The 21,273-nt window shown below is 46.8% G+C and overlaps 1 protein-coding gene across 10 annotated transcripts in view; it reads right to left on the reverse strand.

The window, feature by feature from the left end:
• SYVN1 (synoviolin 1) overlaps positions 1 to 21,273 on the reverse strand; it is a 29,236-nt gene that overhangs the window by 6,782 nt on the left and 1,181 nt on the right. For 2 of the 10 annotated variants that reach the window (XM_083418761.1, XM_083418762.1), the window contains exons 2-14: positions 14,886 to 15,041; positions 12,490 to 12,582; positions 11,479 to 11,576; positions 10,045 to 10,093; positions 7,592 to 7,695; positions 5,885 to 6,011; positions 5,038 to 5,137; positions 3,892 to 3,957; positions 3,580 to 3,696; positions 2,837 to 3,003; positions 2,436 to 2,588; positions 2,118 to 2,240; positions 824 to 1,010 (exon numbers count right to left, since the gene is read on the reverse strand). In XM_083418761.1, coding sequence (XP_083274887.1) covers positions 824 to 1,010; positions 2,118 to 2,240; positions 2,436 to 2,588; positions 2,837 to 3,003; positions 3,580 to 3,696; positions 3,892 to 3,957; positions 5,038 to 5,137; positions 5,885 to 6,011; positions 7,592 to 7,695; positions 10,045 to 10,093 — 1,193 coding nt within the window. In that variant the 5' untranslated portion in view covers positions 11,479 to 11,576; positions 12,490 to 12,582; positions 14,886 to 15,041. Of the gene's footprint in view, positions 1 to 823; positions 1,011 to 2,117; positions 2,241 to 2,435; positions 2,589 to 2,836; positions 3,004 to 3,579; positions 3,697 to 3,891; positions 3,958 to 5,037; positions 5,138 to 5,884; positions 6,012 to 7,591; positions 7,696 to 10,044; positions 10,094 to 11,478; positions 11,632 to 12,489; positions 12,583 to 13,566; positions 13,690 to 14,885; positions 15,042 to 17,222; positions 17,294 to 21,273 lie in introns of those variants that run through there. The other 8 variants (XM_083418756.1, XM_083418754.1, XM_083418758.1 and 5 more) reach the window with 6 other exon arrangements.

Here is a 21,273-nt window from a genome sequence, read left to right on the forward strand (position 1 = left end):
CCAGAGGAAAAAGGAATAGAAGGGAGGAGGGAAAACCAAGCTCAAGCACAAATTCTTCAAATCATAGCCAAAGTCAGTGGTGATTCCACTTCTACTTAAGCTGCACAATCTATTCTGCTATTGCTACTCACGGAGATGGGGCAACATCCCCAATCCTTGGCTCTCATTTAGTCAGCCTTCTGGCTTGAACTCTTGAAGCTAATCCAACACTCTTAAGACTTTCCCTGTGGAATTCAAGCAGTCTCACCCTTGCAGGAAGACTTTAGAAGACATCTGAAGGCAGCCCTGTTTAGGGAAGTTTTTAATATTTGATGTTTTATTCTGTTTTTAATCTGTTGGCAGCTGCCCAGAGTGGCTGGGGAAACCCAGCTGGATGGGAGGGGTATAAATAAATTTATTATTATTATTATTATTATTATTATTATTATTAATCTTGGAGAAAGAGACCATCCAAGTAGGAAATGAAGTTAGGGTAGTCCAGGGGCAGATGAGCAGAACCTCTGGCCTGCGAGATGTTGCTAAACTACAATCCCCATTACCCCAGTCCATATGCCCATGCTTGTTGAGATGATGGGAACTGTAGTTCAGCAACATCTGCAGGGCCAAACTAGGCTTGTTCTAGTTTGTGACCACCAAAAGCCACCCGCGCACCAGGACACACAACCAGCCTGTTAACCTCTAAATACAGTAACTGCTCCAATTCCAAGCAACCCCTGCCTACTTTAAGGAAACGAAGGCTTGTCTCAAGGCAGTTCAGTTGCAGAATCAAGACCTGCTGCAACAAAACATTGTTGGGGAGCAGGGAGAGAACCAGGGAGATTACCCGATTGTTGCCAACACAGTGAGATACTGGTTGATCTGCAGCATGGCAGCGTCAAGGAGTGTGTGGATGTTCTGCAGGCACTGGAGACGGGCTTCCAAATGCTGCCGCTCATGGCCTTCCATGGCCCGCAGCTCTTCCTCTGTCAGCCCAGCAAACCCAGATGGTGGTACCGGCATCGGAGGGAAACCTTTAGGAGAAGAAAGAACACTGTGCATATGAGACAAGACACAGAAGGAAAGAGAGAGAGATCGGCAGGACAAGGAGCTAGTCCCTAGAGCACACAGACAACTAATACCATTCAGATCATCTGTGAAAATGATGGTCGGTGTCCAATGTTATGCCCATTCATTTCAATAGGTCTTCTCTGAGTGGGACTAATGTTGGATATAACCAGGGCTTTTCTTTTTCCCCAGCCGGAACTCAATTCCGGCACCATTCCCATTGTAAGAGAACAAGGGAGGTGTTCGTGGTGAGTTCTGGCACCTCTATTTCTAGAAAAATAGCACAGGACTCAACCCTTATTCATGGCACCACACCCTCCACAGGATCACAAGTTAATGACCGGAAAACAGACATTTTTTGCCATTGGCCCAGCACCACGGAATGCCCTTCCCTCTGCCACAATGGAATCAGAATCAGGACAGACCAAACGAGGTATTTCTTCCTGTGAAAAACCCTTCCCCCCGCCATACATGAAGCGGCTGCCCCCACCAAGTGCTTCAGACACCTTGTGGAGACATTTATTTTTGCCCAGGCTTTCCCTGACCCAAAAGATAGATAGATAGATAGATAGATAGATTAGATAGATATCACGTAAGTTTTTATTCATTTTCATCTTTAAACTGTTTAGCATGGTGGTACTAAGATACAGTGTACCTTTGTTTCCATTAGAACATACGACATGCAACAATTACATAAATATATATAAATAAAAACAAAACTACAAACAGATAAACGTTTCTGAATATAGTAACAAAATTGTGTCAACATGTATATACCAAAATTATTACAACTACAGTTACAGCTTGGATCCTGTTATTACTAGATTTTCTGTCCTCCTGCTTTTCTACTGGTTTTTATTCTGCATTTCTGTATAGCACTTAACAAGCGCTTTAAATTAAATTTAAATTTAACAATTACCCAAAATCCCACTGATATAAGCAAAAAGCGAGGCTAATGTTGTGGCACACAGAAGCAGCCACTGGTATGGCCTGCCTCCTCTGTCCAGCCAGGCTGCCATCCACAGAGATGCACACACATGAGGAGGGTCCGTGTTTGGGTTTCTGAGACTCACCAAAGAGAGGTGGGAATGGCATCCCCATCCAAGGCGGAGGGAAGGCGAAACCAGGCACCGTCCCTGCAGGGGCCGCGGTGTCCGATCCGGGTGCTGAATCACCACTGGGCCTCGAGGCGCCTGCTGGGGAAGACGGCAAAGTAAACCTCATGGTTGCCCCACGAAGCTTAAAGCAAGTTCACACAAGTCTGTTCCTCTTCCTGGGCTGCACTCAGTGGGAGCCAACATACTTGACTCAGGGAGCCCAAGGAGCACAGTTCAAGGGATGCTCCCTGTAGCAGGGACAAGGAACTTGTGGTCCTTCAGGGGACGCCTCACCTGACGTTTGTGTTCCTGAGGTGGAGGGAGTGGCTGCTGGAGCGTTGTCTGCATTGTTGGGGGGCTGGACGCCAGGCACTGGAGGGAAGGGGCCCATGGGCGGCCACAGAGGGAACATCCCTGGGGGGAAAGGGGGCAGGATGCCTTGGGGAACTGCAGGAAATAATAGTAAGAGAGAGATAAACTCAGAAAGATTAGGAGCCACCATGCAAAAGGAACACGAAGGGCCTTTCACAACCCCGGTTGTGGGAGCTACAATGCTGAGCTCCCCACATTACAGCGGCGCCTGTGGGAACCCCAGAGCACCACCTGTTTTCTGATGTTCCTCAGGGGTCACTCGGTGCCAGGAGTGTATTGGGGTTAATTCCTGAGAAATGAGTCGCCCAGCAACTCAGACTTACAGTTTGGCGGCTGAGGGATCAGTGGAGTCTGATGCTGCTGCGGCGGCGGCTGCCCTCCCTCCTGTTGCTCAGGGGGCGTCTGCGACTGAGTGGGGAGGGAGGCTCGGAGGACGTCCATCCGGCACGTGGGACAGGTCTGCTGGCGCTGGAACCAGGACCGCAGGCAGCTGTGGAAAGGGAGAGGCAAGCTGGTTGGAGCGAGCGGCTGGGCCGCAACTACCGGCTTGGCACTCTACCTGCTGAAAGCTCTCCTTTGGGCAGGCCGAAGCTGCACCCTCCAATCAACAGGAAGCGCAGGAGGGGGAAAGCATCAAATAACACAAAAAGTCCAACAGTGCAATTTTTAAAAAGAGGTCTCAGCTACAAGGACCATAAGCTGCTTTCGGTGCCCCTGATCAGGGATGGAGGGTATTCAACAGGCCTGGTTGCTCTATTACCCTAAGATACAGCACACAATGAATGGAGCATGCAGACATCAGCCACTGACTTATTCAGAATACCACTGGCAAGCATTCCCCCATCCTCCTCCAGCAGAATGGCAAGGATTCCCCCACTGATGCTATCCTCAAGGCTCAGTGGCAACAAGGTCAGGCCCTCCTCGCTTGTCTACCTTCTGCGCTCGGGACCCTGGACAGTGACCACCAGTCCTAGGCTTAACAGTACCGGCTGAACTGTCTCAGTGCTGCATAAAACCCATCTCATACATTCAAGCTTCTAAAGTACAGTATCAGCCAGGCTCCTACCTGGTGTGGAATATGTGGTTGCAAGGCAGGCGTTTTGCACCCATTACCATCTCCTCCCGGCAGATAATGCACACATTGTCCATGGCCTGCAGTTCTTCTGGAGTGGCGTCGGGGTATCTGGGGAGGAGGAAAAGGATTGCAGAAGGTCATGGACCTTTCCCCCTGCCTTTCACAAGGTCCAGTTTATGGTGTTTTATTTAAGGCTCCGGCAAAATATGAAAGCTTTGCCCTCCCCCCCTCACCTCAGCAACCCAAACTTGGAAAGGAGAACCACTTTCTACAGCCCTCACCCCCTTCCCAGTGAATACTCACAGGGTGTTCATGTTGCGAATAGCTCGGCGGGACATGATTGCATCTGTCACAGCTTTCTTGAATTGCCTGGATGGACATACATGAGAATCAAGTCTACCGCTGATTTGAAAAGTCTTTCCAAAACATCTTAAGAGAATACTGGGCAGGACACCCTTGGGTTAACATCTTGCCTAGTTACTGAAAACCTGTGTGTCTGACTCCTAATTCTGTCCAAGACAGCTGTTCTGAATGTTATGGCTCTAAATCCTTTCCCCTGGGCTTCCCTTCAGCTGCTTCATTTGCTGATGCTGCTCCCTCATCCTCCTAGTCCCTATTATTTAATGTAATTGAGCCAAAACGCATGCAGACTGAAATCACTGTGTGTTCTTTCCCTACCTGCCTCCATCTCCACCCCTTCCTCTGAACTGTTTCCCTGTATCAGTTTCAGCCACATGGGGCACAAGTCTGTCAAACCTGCTCAATATAAAATGCCACGTACATAGACTGCACTATAAAAATCATAACCTAGCAGTAATAAACTACAGGTGGTTTGGGAACACACCAGCAAACAAGGGATTTTGTTTTAATAAAATTCAGCCTTGCTTTAGCTGTTCCAGGTGCGTATGATGTTGTACTCAAGAGAAACAAGCATCTTCCCCAGTTGATGAGAAAGGCCAGTTTCTTGATGTTGGTTTATTCTCTAAATATTTTTTAAAAAAATTGTAAAATGGTGCTTTCATAAGCCAGTGTGGTGTAGTTAGAGTGTGGGACTAGGACCTGGGAAATCAGGGCTCAAACCATCTTCTTGGTTATGAAGCTCACTGAGTAACCTTGGGCCAGTCGTTGCCTCCGAGGTCTAACCCCATGTGAAATGGGGAGTGGGGGGGATTGATGTCTGCTACCTTGAGCTCTTTGGAGAAAAGGTGGGATATGAAAGAGGCAAAAAGCACTAGCAGGTGATCTAGTTTCCACAGATGCGACAGACAATAAGCATGAACATTATCTCTCTTCAAACAGCATTGGCCCAAAGTGCCTCCCCTCCCCCAAGATTCTTTGGAAGCTATTTTCAAGCCAGAGGACTTATTTCCTGCACATGTGGATCGCTACAGGCAGACTGACACATAAATTTGCAAGCCCACACATACACCAATGCCAACCACAGCTCACCTCATAGCCAGGTACATGGGTCGGATGGCAAACAGTGGGAAGGTGTGCACTTTGATCATGATGGTCATGAAGGCCATGTACAAGAGGACCTTGATGAATCCTGCAGAAGAAGAGGCAGAGGAAGAAAGCGGGGGTCAAGCCAGCACGTAAACCTTCACATTGCCAAGAGGCAAATCCTTCCCGGCAACCAAACCAGCCTTCCCGGCCTTCTAGAAGTTCCCTCACTGTGAGAAGTGAAGCTACAGGGAACAAGAAGAGGGCCTTCTTGGTAGTGGCGCTCACCCTGTGGAAACCCTTCCATGAGATGTCAAAGAGATAACCAATTATACGACCTTCTGTAGACATCTGAAGGCACCCCTGAAGGCAGTTTTTAATGTTTGATATTTTACTGTGTTTTTATATTTTACTGGAAGCCAACCAGAGTGGCTACAGCATACAAATAATAAAATTATTACTACTACTTTTATGGCAGGCATGTGCAGGGAGGCTGCTTTGTGCCCACCCGGCCAAGCCCCACCAAGAACTGCCACAGGCCAGAAAAATAACTCCAAGGCAGGAACCCATTGTCTGCTTTCTTCGGCCAGGAGGTCCCTGTTACCTAGGAAGCCACTTTATATTTGATCATTCATTCATTTATCATTTTATTTGTATGCCGCCTTTTCATAGTTAAAACAGTGTTCAAGGCGGCTTACAACATAATCAGACCCTGGGGTCATCTAGCTCAGTATTAAAACAACTGGCAGAGGCTCGTCAGGGTCTCAGGCAGGGGCCGTTCCCATCCCTGTCTGGGGCCTCCTGCATGAAAAGCAGGTGTTCTGCCACTGACCCACAGGCCTTCCCCCATCACCTGTGAAGAGTTCTGTATAGAGCATGTAGACGGCCTTGTTGTCCCAAGGGTTCTCGCTCTGGAGGTCGATGGAGTGCAGGATGTATTTGATGAAGATGGTGAGCACCATCGTCATGAGGATAGCATACTGTGGGAAAGGAGCAGAGAGAGAGGGGGGACCAAGTCAACTGACAGAATGAGGCATTGATTGGCAAACATCTCCCTAATTCTGCCGTCGCTTCCCAGATAAAACCAAAGCAGCTCATGGATCAGGGGTCCTCTTTCCTGCTCCCACCAGACATCAATGCTTCAAGGTTCAATCCCTGAGGACAACATGGGGGCAGCCATGTCAAGCCAGGCACACCATATCCAAAGCTGGCAGTGCCAAGGAACTCACATCAAGCCATTAAGTTAAACCAACAAGCAATGCAATTCCAACCTACGACACATACCTCACCCTTCCTGTAGTTCTTTGTTTCTGGCTATGGGGATTAACTGGGATGCATTCATGAAGCAACAGCCTTCCATGAGACTTCGGTGAAGCAATAAAATTGCTAGCACATTTGCAAACCTAAGCAGGGTCCAGTGTGGTTTCAAATTGGATGGGGGACCACGTGTTGAGATTCCTGCATTGCAGGGGGTTGAACTAGATGGCCCTCGGGGTCCCTACCAACTCTACAGTTCTATGATTGTATGATTCTCTCTGAAAGGATGGGCAGCGTCAGGGGTGGCAAATACCTTCCTATGCTTTCAGCATAATAAAAGACGCTCAACACAGCAGGCAACAGCCAAAGTATCAGCATGAAGAGGATCTACAACGCATCCCCTCCAGTAGTGGCTGATGTCCCTTGGGACTGGCAGGGAGCCCAAGAGGAGCTGGAGTCAGAGCTGCTGACAGGTTGGGGCAACTCATTCTAGCTGTGTCCCAATCCTCCTCATCCCCACCTGAGTTCTGCAAGGGCAACCCTGGGACTAAGGAGGAGGAATCCAACAGGCAGGGCCACTCCCTGGTTTGCTGTAAGCAGGAAAGCAAGCAGGTGGGTGGTGGCTTAGGTTCGTGGGACGCTGCCCTATGGGAACTAATGGACCAGCCTCCACAGATCCCCCTCAAACTCTGACACAGTTCTATCTGGAACCCAGCAAAGCTCCTTGCTTTGAATTTTAAATCCCTACTGGTTTAGAAATTACCTCCTTAAAAGCAATCTAAATCACTGTCCGTTTTCTTGTTTTTAATCTAAATTAAGTCTGTCTTTACTCCAACTCTAAAAACACTCCTTAGCTCAGAATGTATACGGTGGCAGCTGGTGTCCGGCAAGTGTGTCCCACCCATGAACATACACATCCCCATGACTGTAGATTCTTTCATCTTCTTAGACTCACAGAATTGTAGAGTTGGAAGGGACCACAAGGGTCATCTAGTCCAAAGCCCTGCAATGAAGGGATCTTTTGCCCGAGGTGGGGCTTGAACCCACGACCCTGAGATTGAGAGTCTCATGCTCTACTGACTGAGCTATCCCAGCTTAGTTCTTCACACCAGGCTATTGAACAAGAGCTGCTCTATTGACTTGCATGGATAAAAGGAGTTTCTGCTTCCCAGGGCCATTCACAGCTGCTTGTCTGCTCTCCTCTTTGCAATCTGTGGTCTGTGTCACCAAAGGCTGTCAGAAACCTCTGCTAGCTACTGTGAGCAATGACTTCCATGCAAAGCGCAACGCGTACTCCATTCACCTCAAAGCCAAAGACCAGCTGGACGGAGGCTCCCCGTGTGAGGATGCTGTGGTAGGCATGGCTGACAAACAGGAAATCCAGAATGCCCAGGAGCAGCATCAGAGCTAAAAAGAGGAAGAGAGAGAAAGAGAGATTTGCCATTTCTAGAAGGCTAGCCAGATTAGCCTGTTGCATCAAAAACCCCGCACGGTCTTGTGACACCTAAAGGAAAGGACTAGCACAAATGTACTACGGCATAAGCTTTCTGAAATGGTGATATTCAGAAGCCAGTAGGAGAACATTCAACCTGCTAGGACACGCTGATATTGACCTCATGGTGGCCCACCCTTGAAAACAAACTTTGAAGGGAAACTCTGGTGTCAAGCAGCTGAAATGTAGTTTACCAAAAAGTTTGGTTCATCAGATGCTGAATAGAGAAATGGTTTGCTGACCCACTGTGGGTGTTGAATTACTCAGCAGTGCTACGCGCCTGCTTGTTTCAGCACCAATTACTGCGCTTGCAAATGGTCACTGTCTTTTATTTTATTTTATTTTTTGGCAGGCACCTCAGCTTTAATTGAAGCACCACAGACTGTACTTCTTGTACTTTGCTGCCATTTATCTCCAACATTTACAAAAGCCTGCCAAAGGGGGATTACACTTCACAGCATCCTAAGAGAAAACCCCAAGGCATTCCCAACAGAAGAGCAGTTACAGCCAAAGTCAGCCCTGAACTCCAGGAATCCCATCACAGCAATAACCAGCTGTGCACCAACAACTCCAGCACAGGCATGGGGACACCTGTGACCTTCCAGACAGTGTTGGACTACAATTTCCATCATCCCTGGCCCCTGACCATGCTGGCTGTGGCTGAAGGGAGATGGCAGTCCCTCAACATCTGGAAGGCTTCAGGTTCCCCAAGCCCTTCTCCAGCAGCTCAAGCGTTCTTCCTTGGCTCCCTTGTTCTTTACTTATTTGCTTAAGGCATTTATATACCGCTTAATCATTTGCATTTCTGCTTGAGAAGGGTGAGACAATGGGAAGTCCCACAGACAGTGGCCACGTAGGGCTTTGTGTCAGAGCACCCAAGTGAGCTATATGCAAATGCCAGTATGAAATAACATTTCCTGCAGTCCCTGCATGCAAATGTCATCTGGAGTTGTCCTCCTTAACCAACTGCCTCCTTTGCAGAGCCCCCAGAAGGAAGTGCTTAAAGCTGTGCCAAATGCCAACCCGCCCTCACCCTCCACACCACAAAGCGTCTGACGGGGAAGCTCCTTTTACTCAGGCTCCCCTTCCGCCATCCTCCCTACTAATTATTCCACCCTTGCTCAAAGCCACAAAAGCCTTACAAGCAGACCGACTGCTGCTCTGCCAGCAAAAGTGGGGCTATGTTTTAGCGAAGGCTCAGGTGCAGAAGAGGGCCCATGCCAGTGGCTCAACCCTATTCTCATCAGGCCCAAGGGTCTAACAGTTGGAAAATGCTCATTCTGCCAAACTCCTGGCAGAGCACATGAATGAGCACAGGAGTTTTCTTAGGCAAGAATTCCTGTTTCAGCTCGGCAAATCAGCTATCAAACCTCCACATCCTGCTGCCGCCTTAAGGTACTTTGCCTTAAGAATTTAGATTCTTTCTTTTTAAACATACTTATTTGACTGCCTGGACCTGTCTAATTTGCATTTTAACTGTTTTGGGTGTTTTTAGTGCAAACTGCCCTGTTTATTGAACATTATAAAAGCATCTAAAAATAAAACCAAATAGATGAATAAAACACCAGGGATGACTTCCCATTTCTGAATGCAAGCCCTGAACTATGCTGTCTGGTTTGTACAAATTTGCCTCTTTGGAAGTCCTGGAGATACCTGCAGCTGGTCAGCCTTAAATCCCTATGCCTACTTCCCACCAATTCCCAGATCCAGCACAAACTTTCTACCCTTCTCTCGCAGAGCTTGCTATGGCCTCACTCCTCGCCAGTTATTTCCCTCCTCTTCTATTCCAATATATCGCCACCAACTTCCCCCTCCAAAGGCCTGTTGCTCCCTGAAACAACCCTACCCTCTCTTGTTGCCCGTCCTGCCTGGCATGGCCTCCCAAAACACCTCAGGGCAATATGCTCCCCTTTTTAATGGAAGAAAACCACATCTTTTCCCAGGGCACTTTTGGAACGCACCCTCCCCCCCCCAAAAAAAAACAAATTGGAACTAAGCCAAATCACACGCAATGGAAATAATTGCCATATTCTTCCTCTGAAGTAATTGCATATTCATTCCTCCCTCTCTGCCTCAGGAAGCTGGATCGTTAACCAATCCTACATTTGCACTCAGCACAGGTGGGTGGGCAACAACCCTTGCCATAAGCAAGAAAATGGTCTAGATTTGGGGCAACTGCAGGTATGTCCCTCTTTCATTGAGAAAGGACTGGAAGCAGTGGGGCAGCGGAAGAGGAAAGCCTTGAAACGAAGGCAGGTACTTACAGACAATGCGAAAATGGAAGAGCCAGGAAATGTTTGGGCTCCTCTCCATCTAGAGAGACAGGGGAGAAAGGAGCAAGATTAAGTGGTCTTATCACCCAAGATAAGCAGCAACTTTTATTGACTGGCCAAACTCATGTATGCCTCTATATTGAACATGTGCTTTGCCGACACATCTTGGCACTCCAACCTGAGCATGGCTGTTCTGCATTCTGGGCAAATGTCCAGAGTTCACAAGGATCCCTGTAGAAAAGAAATGTCTGAAGGTGGATGCACTTAAAGCAGAAATGGGGAACTTGTGGCCCTCCAGATCTTGTTGGGACTGCACCTGTCATCAACTGCACCTCACATAGCCAACAGTCAGGGATGTGAGACTAACAGCATCTGGAGGGCCAAAGGTTCCCCATCCCTGCCTTAAAACTAGTGTTGGAATCTTACAAATCCCCCCCTCCAATCCCCGCTCAAGACTGGTTGTTAGCAAGAGATTCTAGTGCCAAGAATCCAATGCATTTGAATAACCCTGCTACTAACATAGCTTGGCCTGGGTTGGTGTGTGAGGCTGATGGGAAGGAAAAAGCCACCATTTTGCCCAACTTCAGAAACCTCTGTGCAGTTACTTTGATAGGCGTCACACATTTGCAACAGCTGCTCTTCCTTTCACCCTTACTGCGTCACATGGCCATGCTAAGCCATGATTCACAAGCTTTGCCAACCTGGTGACCTCCAGAAGTTTTGGACTACAACTCCCATCAACCCAGCCGGCATACGTCCAAATCACCTGGAAAGCACCAGGTGGAGCTAGGCTGACTTAGCGTGTGGCATGCACCAGCAGGAACAAGGTACAGCAAGCCTTGAGTTGACGTGCTCCTCTCTTCCCCTCTCCTTCTCGGATGCAGAGATAATGCAAGCCTTTTGGCCTCCACCATTGCCTTGCATGAACTGAGAAGTGGTTCACCAACCCACTGGTACCATTGGAAGACAACTAATGGTAGGTAAGCCGATAAGCTTCTCAGAAATCCTAGTCCAGAGGGTGGGACAAAAGACTGGGGCCTTCTTTGCAGTAGCCCCATTTTTAAAGGAATGCTCTCCCCAAGGAGGCCCACCTGGTGCCCAATTTTGTCACTGTTTTGGCACCAGGCAAATATGTGACACCCCCCCAGGCATTTTGAGCAACTCTAATGATATGATTGTATTTTTGCTTTGAGATGTACAAGTGTAATATACCTAAAACTATCAAAGCCCCAGGTGTTCCTAGGAATGCACATCAGCCTTGCTTTTGAGCCACGATACAAGAACCGCCAAACTGGGCTGCTGCTTGAACTGTTCAGGAAACCGTTTTATTTCTCCCACCGCCACTGTGAATCTGAGCGGCAAGAACCGTTTCCGCCCACCCTACCCCTTCCTCCAGGTGGTGCACCCTGGGGCCACCATACTCACAAAGTCCACACGGTCCTCAGCCAGCCAGTGGAAGCACTTGAGGAAGAGGAGGAGAGTGAAGAGGGCCACAAAACGAGGGCTGAAGTCATCCCTGAAGACTGTGAAGGCAAGGCAGGTCTCGGTCACTGCATACCATGACCGCTCAAGCAGATGCTGTGTGAGAGAGATTGATTTAAGGAGCTCTCTCTAATCCTGGGCCCAGCTGTCCCCCACAAATGCAGTCGTTTCCCGAAGAAGCACCCTCCTTGCTATGCTTCCAAAGTAAGGGTGGGAACCCTCAGGCCCAGAAACATCCCTCTGGGGCCTCTCTTCCAACTGGCCCCAAGTCACACCATTCAGCAGCCTGCTCTATGCCCTCCTCAAGTGTTTTTGCCTCACTGAAAATTGCTCTTGAATTGTGATAACGTATCTAGCTTGCCTGGATGCCTAGCCAGCACTGCTGCTGTTTTGGAGGTGGTGAGTTAGAAATCCCATCACCGCTGCAACTGTGGAACTGAGATTGTAGAAATCTTAACAGCTGGCAGGGAAGCCAGGAGCTTGGGAAAAGATCTGAAATTCTCCAGTTCCATGTGAACACAATGGTGTTTCTAGACCTTCCGGCTACCAAAGTGTACAAAGGCTCAGGAATTAAAGATAAGATTCAGAACATTTGATGGCAATGTAACTGAACATCTCATCTCTCTCCTCATTGTACTGAAAAATCCTCTCTGCTGTGCCACTACAGCCAAAACTTAAAGGAACTCAGGACACATTAGCTGGTAAAGAAATGCAAGTTATTTACAGCTTAACTCTAGGAAATGATGCCAAAATCCTTCCCCGCAAGCTCACAGCACCCTTTACAGATGATTGATACAGATCCCCCATTGTGAGACAAACCTATTTTCTCCTCTGTGATGACAGGATGATGCCGATTGAGCAAAGGGGACTGCGGAGTTTCTGGCTCTTAGTTTAAGCATTTCATGTGTGCCCTCCCACAAGGCCCACAACAACCATGCACCCAACAAGGCTCACCTCCATTTCCGCTGCTCGGAGCTGTCCAAAAAACACTTTGCCCATGAATTTGCCTAACAGGAACACCAGGACGAAAGCTTGAATGTACAGCACCTGACATAGCAAGGAGGAGAGAATAAATGGCAGAGTGGGAAATCATTTTTAGCAAACATCCCTGTGCAGGCCAGACAAAACTTAAAGGTGTCATTCATTGCTGCCCACAATCCTCCCCTCAGAAGCTAACAGGATAGACTGTGTTGCTGAGCTCCGTGGTGGGGGAATATCTTTTGATCTCTTTCTGGTTCCTCAGCATCTCCTCCTAATCTCCCAAACCAGATTATTCTTTTATGCATGTATGTAACAGGAAACCCCAATGAAGAAACCTACAACTGCAGATGGAAGCATTCCAGGCTCCTGGTTGGCAAAGGACACATGAATTTGATCTGGGGCACAAGCCTGGGATTCAAAACTGGTTAATTTCACTATGTGATGCAGAAATATTTTGTGAGCTCTGTATTTCAGAAGCCCTACGCCTGGATCTCAGAAAACCTCTATTATATGCAGATTATTTGGGTTCTTCTATTCCTTACACATGTAGGTCTAAATAAGGCTTTACATTGAAGGCTTCCCTTGAAATGCAGACGGCAGCTTTGATGAGACCATTTTTTGAGGGGACCCTGGCAGGGGAAGAAGAACACCTGGAATCAACATGTTACATTGGTGCAAACTTAACAGTAAAAGGGTTTGAACTGAAATTGTTACTTTCATACCACAGTTCCATTGCCACGAGCTTAGTCTGAAGATTTTACTCTGCCAAACTCCACTGAGGGCTGGGATGGGGCAACAGTGCAGTAATTGCATTTAGAAAACTTTATTGTGAACTCAGTCACCACAGAATACCACCACAGAAAGAGAAAGCAGCCTTTCCTTCTCATTCCCAGTTTCTGTACTGGGTGTTGCTTTAGCCTGGGTCATATAACCTGAGTCAGTCTAGGCCAGGGGTGCAGAACCTCTAGCTCGGGGTCACGTTTTCCCTGCCAGGCCTCTCCATTTGGTTTCCTGGGCCATTCGCCCAAACCACACTCATCTGCTCCATACCCAGTGTCATATGTGACATCGGAAAGCAGGAACAAACTCCCAACATGTCAGCTTATGAGCAAGGAGTTCAATCCTGCTCAGTATCTCTCCAATCCCAACCCCCCAAACACACCTGTGAGCAAACTTTTGACAGGTGGGTGGGAGCAACCACCTGACTATATTATGACATCAAATGACTGACAGGTGGGTGGGACAAAGCTGGGTCACAGGGGGCAGGGCAGGGGGTAAGAAAGATCTGGTCTACTGAACCAAATGGGTTCCCTGCACCTGACCTAAGCAGCCAAGGTAGACAGTCCTGGACAGCAGGAGTTCCAGAGACTCAGGCAGCAGGCTACAGAGCCCTGAAGTTGAGGAAGGAACTCTTGTGAGGTCATCTGGATCAACACTTTGCTTGATGCCAGAAGTTCAAAAACCTACTACATCCTCAATTGTCCTAAGTGCCGTCTAGCCTCTGCTTGAATATGTCCAGCAAAGGAGAACCCCTTGACATAACTTATTTATTCAGGGAATCTGCTTCTTGCTCTTCTGCCGAAAAGACTCCAAGAGCTGCTTACATACAATCAAAACAAGACAGTCCCTACTCACAAGCTTACAATCTAAATAAAAACAAAAACTGCACACAATAGAAAAGGGACAAACTGCATATCAAACTGCTCTCCTCACCACAAAGTTTCTCCTAATGTTCAACCATAATCTACCACTTTATAACTTAAGCCCCTTTGAGCTAGTCCTGCATTTACTGAGCAGCAGAGAACAAGGCAGCATTCACATGGCGCAATAACCTTGGGCTGTTGTGCACTGCCTCAACTGCTGGCACAAAGAAAGAAAAACAAACAGAGGCTCCTAAGCTTGGCTTCCTGTGCCACGCAAACTCAGGACTGTTGCTTGTGGCTCCTTAAAGATCCAGGATTGCTAGCTAGACTTGAACTATGGCTCATGTTATTTAGGTCCTTTTTGAAATTATTTTCTGGGTTCTGGTGCACTGCACAGAGGGAGCAAGTTCACATATTATATGAACCAAAGTTTGGTTTCAGAAAGCCACGATGATCATATGCCAGAGGCCCAGGGTTTGAAGAGATGCTGGCTAAGCATCCTTGAATGCACTGATTATTCCTCCCACTGTACAAATTTCAAAGATTAAACTCAGCAATGGTATCTGGAGTGTGCTTTTATGTCTTCTCCGCCTTTTCTCCAGTTCATTCCACTTTTCCTCAAAGTACCTTTCCCTTTTCAAATGGAGACCCTTTAAAGCCACAGCCATGTGATCAAACCTGATATTATGCCCACCTCCCTGCAGCAATTGGGGTAGGCAGACTCACCGCCATGCTGGGACTGGACTTCGTCAGGTACACCACCGTCGGGTAGAACTGGTGCTTAAGATAATAGGCGTGCGCCACCACTGCAGAGGTCAAGGCCAGGCTGGCAGCCATCATGATGGCTGTTCGGAACATCTCCCCAGCCCAGCGCCCAGCAGCCTGTGTAAGAGGAGAAAAAAAGGGGTTGAAGACAATAGACTGGGCCATTGCTTGCCTCGGCTTGTGAATAAGGCAAAACAGGACAAGCCACCCAATTTGCATAGTAACGGCCTTGCGCATCCATGTTGCTATTCTCAGAAGCCTTATGAGAAATGCTGCTACTGTGCCCAAACCCTCTGCTGACACGTACTACACTATGGCATTGCAAGTAACCAATCACCTAGGGCTTGCAAGAGCTGCCTCATGACAACTGGACAGAAACACTTTTTTATGTCATACCTCGGGTTACAGCCGCTTCAGGTTGCATTTTTTCGGGTTGTGGACCGCCAAAACCCAGAAGTACCGGAATGGGCTACTTCCAGGTTTTGGTGGTTGCGGTACGCCGAATCACAACCTGTGCGTGCACAGACGTGGGTTGCAAACGCTCCGGGTTGCAAACGTGCATCCCACACAGATCACGTTCGCAACCCGAGCGTCCACCGTATATGAAAGAGTCACCAATTAGCAACATGGGCATGAGGTTGGCTAGTTGGCTTATAAAATGCTTTCCATACTTGGAACACATGTGGATGAATGTGCAAGGCTGGAATTAAACTCTTAACTTTGACAGAAGGAAAACCCCGCCCTGAAGGTAGCAGGGTTAAGCAAAGGGACGCAAGTTGTGGATTTTGCTTCTATTACTGATTCAAACCCACTGATACGCAGAGCACAGGAACATCTATCTCCTCTCCCCAAAACCAAGTCCTGCAACCCACTGTCTCCTCCAACTTCTATGACTTTAGCAAACACTGCCCAGATGCTTCCTATCTTGGAAGCCATGAGGGTTGGAAACCTGGTTTTGCTACAGAAAAATAACAATAGATCAGAAATGAGGAAACCCAACAAGCATGGGCCAATGGTCAGAGGCAGTGGGAGCTGCAGTCCAACACCACCTGGAGGACTACAAGCAGGAGAATCCCTGCTTTACATGCTGAATTCTGTGTCCCCTTATAGTCTCCACTTGTGTGAGGCCTGCATTGAGTTATGCTAACCAGGAAATGTGGCAGCTGTGAAGTGGGGCTGAAACAAATTTTGCAGGATCAAAACTGACATGGCATACACTGTAATGTAGCAGCTTAGTTACAAGGGCTTTGGTGTACCTGCAGAGAAGATTATTTGCTGATTAAACGGTTACTTGCCAAAGAGTCCAACTGATACTTCCAGCAGTAGAGCCTGGAATATAACCGGGCAACCAAACTTGATCCAGAAATATTTACAGCAAGCCACGAAGGCAGACACCATGGAATTTCACTTTGGAAGTCTGCAAGTTATTTTTAATGTGTATAAACCAGGCTGCCCACTGAAGGAAAAGCAGAGGTTTGATCCAACGTGGTTTTGTGCTCAAAGCTGAAAATGCAGAGCACAACCCACCAGGACTTTACCTACTCACTGCACTCCAGCAGTTCATTTGAATTGCACAGGGCTCCTGTGAAACAAACTCCCTTCCCTCAAAAGATCAGACTATTTAAATTAAGGAAAGTGATAAGAGGATGCACTGGAAAGTGTAGGATTAACACTTGTCATCTAATTTCTCTGTAAACAAATCAGGTTGAATGCTCACTATAAAGGTTGTCTGGCGGTTACACATCTCTAACTGTGGCTGTCCTGATAGCTCCAAGTGCCAAAAGCTGCTGGAGTAAAGATCAGAAATCTGGGAAAGAATAACCCTAAAGGAGCAGATTGGTTTAGCGCATTCAAGAACATGAGCCTTTTGGAAACTAAACTTTTTCCGTATCAGAATGTGCCGCTTTCTTAGATTTTCAGCACACGCACACCCCACTCCCCAAACTCACAACAACCCCGAGAGTCAAGCTAAGATGTGGTTGTTGACTCAGTGAGCTGAGTGAGCTGCATGGCTGTGTGAGAATTTGAACCCCCGTCTTCCTGCTCTGTGTTAACTCCAGCTATTACACCACTCTGGCTATCTTCTGCCATAAATCTAGAGAACTCTCCCTCACACCCTTTCACAAACTAATGAAAACCTGTTGTGTTCTTCATTCTTTCCCCTGTCATCTGGCCTGACCAGTTGGAAAACATTCGGCTGAAGAGAGGGAAGGCAAGAGTTATCAGTATATAGAGTCTTATTAGGATAGTCTGTCATTATCTTAGGAGATACCAATACCTCCCTCTCATTTCACACACCTGGTAACTGTGTTGAAGACAAAGTTTGTCACCCTCCAACAGACTGGGGAGTAGCAATGGGGTAATTTGCCCTATGGGTCATTGCAAGAGGCAAAGGTAGCTGAGCTACGGTAACCTGTGTTTACATCACAGAAGCAAGGGGAAGCTTAAAGGTTGGCACCTTCAGATGCAGAGGCAAAAGAGGATACTGTGCTGCAATTTGAAATGAAGACCAAGCCTGGAAGCAGAATTAATAATCTATGTAAGATGGTTCTTGGAAGAAGGAAACTCAACCCATACATATCAACCCCCACCCACTTCATATTAGTTATATATTTAAAGCAGGGCTGGAGGAACCTGTGGCCCTCCAGGTGCTAGACTCACACCCAATTTAACAGATATCAGTAACTGATTGGTGACTCCTTCTGTGAAGTTGTGCTTTTTCAAAGGGAACTGTCACAGAAAGTTCAATGTATGCAAGTAGACACAAACAATAAGCTCAGACAGTGATCTTTGCTGAGAGAACAGGATGTTCGATAGGAGTACACAGGCATGTATCAAGAACATAAGAGGGGCCCTAATGCATTCAGTCAAGGGTTCACCTGGTGCAATGCCCTGGTTTCAAGGTGGTTTCGCCAGATGCCTCCAGCCAACAAGCAGGGCATGAAGGCAACAGGCCTCCCATGTCTGTCCCCAGCATACAGAACTCAAAGGTATCCTCATTCACTCAGGTAACATCAAGTCATCAAAGTCATGGACAGACACTGCATGCTCCCTTTCAAGAATTTGCCTAATCACTTTAAAAAGACAACACTGCCTATTGTGGCAACAAGCACCACAAACTGATAATATGTGCAGAGTATGAGGTCTTAACTTTCCACCTGGTCTGGATCTTTTGTCAATCCACTTTGCTGTATAATCCTCAACAAATTCTAACATAATGAGAGGGACAAAAATGTCTACCCATTTTCTCCACAGCTTTCATGATTTTTTGTCTACTCAGAAATGAACTCCATCAAGTTTAGTGGGGCTTATTCTCAAATACATGGGCATAGGATTTCAGCCAAAAGCATGAATTAGGAAGACCTTAGCATAAATCTCACTCCTGTCACAGAACACCTAGACCAAGATTACTGTCTCAGCTGATCACCCTGTTCCTTAGAGTGCTGGTTGTGTGTGTTTTTATTTTAAAAAACTGAATTACCGTACAGAGTTGTTGTAAGGAGTACAGAAAGATATACATGAAATGTTTTGAGCACCCTTAAAAACTATATAATGATCACCCCAATATGTACTCATCCTGCTGAATCAGACCAGGACTCAGATCACTGCCATACAGGAAGCTATTCTATTTTGGAATCCTAACACTGAAATCCTCCTTTGATCAATTTTCCTTTTCCAGCTGTGCTGTGAGGGAGATAAGCTGCAGCGAGGAACTGCCACCTCCACTTGCTGTTTTCACCAGACTGCGCTGCTCCCCACCCACCCGGATGCTTTCAGAACTTACTGAACTGTAAGGGCTGCTTGCTCTGGGGTTGACAGTATCAACAGGTCTCCCTTTATCCACTTGGGAATGATAAGAAGCTGGCAAATCCCAGCTAAGCCCCAGAAGGCCATGGCCCCACCTTGCAAGGCCATTCCACTTACATTGCAGCCACTTCCAAAAAAGTCTAGTTGCCATACTATTTCTCAGAGGCCCACCAAAGCTTATCAACAGTCTGTTTACATTCCAACATTATGGTTATTATTAAGAACTGTACAACATTAAGAATTTGAGCTTGCTTCCTTGCCTCTTTTTTCTCTATTCCTTTTTTGTATTGCCTTTGTTTAGTGCAAGCCTGAGAGCAGGAACTGTGCTATTTAAGAAGGCCTTTGGGGTCAGTGTTCGTTTATTGTTTGTGCATGTTAGATAGTTTTCTTTTTCTAGCTGGACTGCACTGGTCCATCTCATTTAATTGTTTTAGGATGATTATCAGCTGTTTTTGAACCTTTAGAATAGATAGATGCAGCAAAAATGTTTAAATAGGTAAGCACAGTCCACTTGCTTCTTGTCCACTAGCAGATTCTGCACAAGCTTCTCATCCTTAATTTCAAAGTCCTTCAAGACCTTGCCCACCTAATCTGCCTGCTCTTATATCTGTCCTTCCCTGAATCCCAGAACACCTCCATGCATTGCCACCTCTCTTACTTACTTCCTTCAAACATCACTTCAAAGCCCACCTTTTCGATGAAATCCCTGGAGACTCCTTTGTCACCACACTCTACTGTAACTAAACTGAAATACAAGAAACAGAAACAACTGCAGATTCCACTCCTGCTTGTCCTGCCTCAGTTCCTCTCTCCTTTCTGCTGTTACTGTTTTTATGATTATATTATTAAAGTACATCAACTGAAAACAAATGTACAGTCATACCTTGGTTCTCAAACGGAATCCGTTCCAGAAATCCGTTTGACTTCCAAAAATGTTCAAAAACCAAGGCTCAGCTTCCAATTGGCTGCAGGAGTTTCCTGCACTCAATCGGAAGCTGTGGAAGCCACATCGGACGTTCGAGTTCCAAAGAATGTTAGCAAACTGGAACACTCACTTCCGGGTTTGCAGTGTTTGGAAGCCAAAACATTTGAGTCGCAAGGCATTCAGCAATCAAGGTATGACTATACTCTATCAGCTGAGAGACCAAGCTACAAATCAAAATGTCCTCAGTTCAAATTTCACATCTGCCATGAGCTCCTCATTGGTTCTTGCAAAAACACTTTATCTCAGCCACAATGTGTACCCATATTAATACTGGTTTACTTTATAAAGTTGGTGTAAAGCTTACAGCTAGAAAATGCTATATAAATATTAAGTATTACCACATGCTGTATGTCACCTTGAGGGTATAAAAAAAAAGTTTAAATCAAAACACTATTTTCGGTTTATACCTGCATTTATATACACACAAGGTTTTAAACATTACATAAGCAAATGACAGCAAGGTAAAGTAGCATCAATTACTTCTGAAGCAAACTAAGCTGGTGTGAGCCAGATTACAGTTTTTGCAGAAACCAAAGGGAAATTTTCAGCATGCTCAGAAGAACTCCAAGATTTCATTCTGTATTTCAGCAAAACAAAAAAATTCATTGGAAAGAAACCAAAACAGCTAAATGTCTGTTTGGTTAGGAGGCAGTATCTTGGAAGAGGGCACACCCAGTGGGGAGGGTGGCAGAAAGGATAAACCACAGAACTTTGTTGTTTTACAATGGAAACCTGTAAGAAACAGTAGCAGGCAAATTCAATCCACCATGTCTTACTTCTCCCCAACACATGTGGCAGTATACGTGTACAATACATACTTGACTATGTAGTTAACAAGCCACATCCACAATAAGTTTAAACTGTCTACTATGTGTGTTCCTTAACTTGCCCACCTCCTTGAAGCATCCAGGAAACTGCCTGTTTATCAGGCCCTTCTGTCTATCTAGCTCAGTAATGTCTGGATTTTGCAGCAGCTTTCCAAGGTTTCAGGCAGAGGAGTGAATCATGGGGCCTTCCACATGCTGGGAACAGTGTTTGAAACTCACATTGTTCTAGGTGCATTTTGTGACAGGGAATTTCATTAGCGCAAGCAATTTCCGAGCTCTGGGTGCAGTACTGCGCCCATGATTTCAGATTAAAACTGCAGAGTGGAAGGAAAGGAGGAACTTTTTCTGCCTCCCACTTTGTGCTATTCTCTGAAGACTGGAGAAGAGACTCTCTTAAGAATATTAGGGGTGGGCGGGCAGGGGAAGGACCAGAGCATGTGAAAAATGAACATAATATTTTAGCTGCAGTTCACTCATTTCCAGCTATGTATTCTTGCAATAAAAAGAGTGCACCTAGACATTCCGTTGTGGCGCCCATAACCTAGGTTTAAGGTGCCATTCAGCTCCTAGCTTTCATATCTCAGTTTCTAACACTGGCTGGGAATACGCTTAGCAGCAGCGATTGGGAAGCGGGGGCTGTGGCCTTTCAGACCCTGCTGGGCTGCAACCCCCAACAGCCCCAGCTAGCAGGACCAATGGCCAGAGATAGTGGCAGCTGCTGGAGTCCAGC

Source organism: Podarcis tiliguerta (assembly GCF_965153285.1).
Source record: "Podarcis tiliguerta genome assembly, chromosome: 16".
In the NCBI taxonomy this organism is placed as follows: domain Eukaryota; kingdom Metazoa; phylum Chordata; class Lepidosauria; order Squamata; family Lacertidae; genus Podarcis; species Podarcis tiliguerta.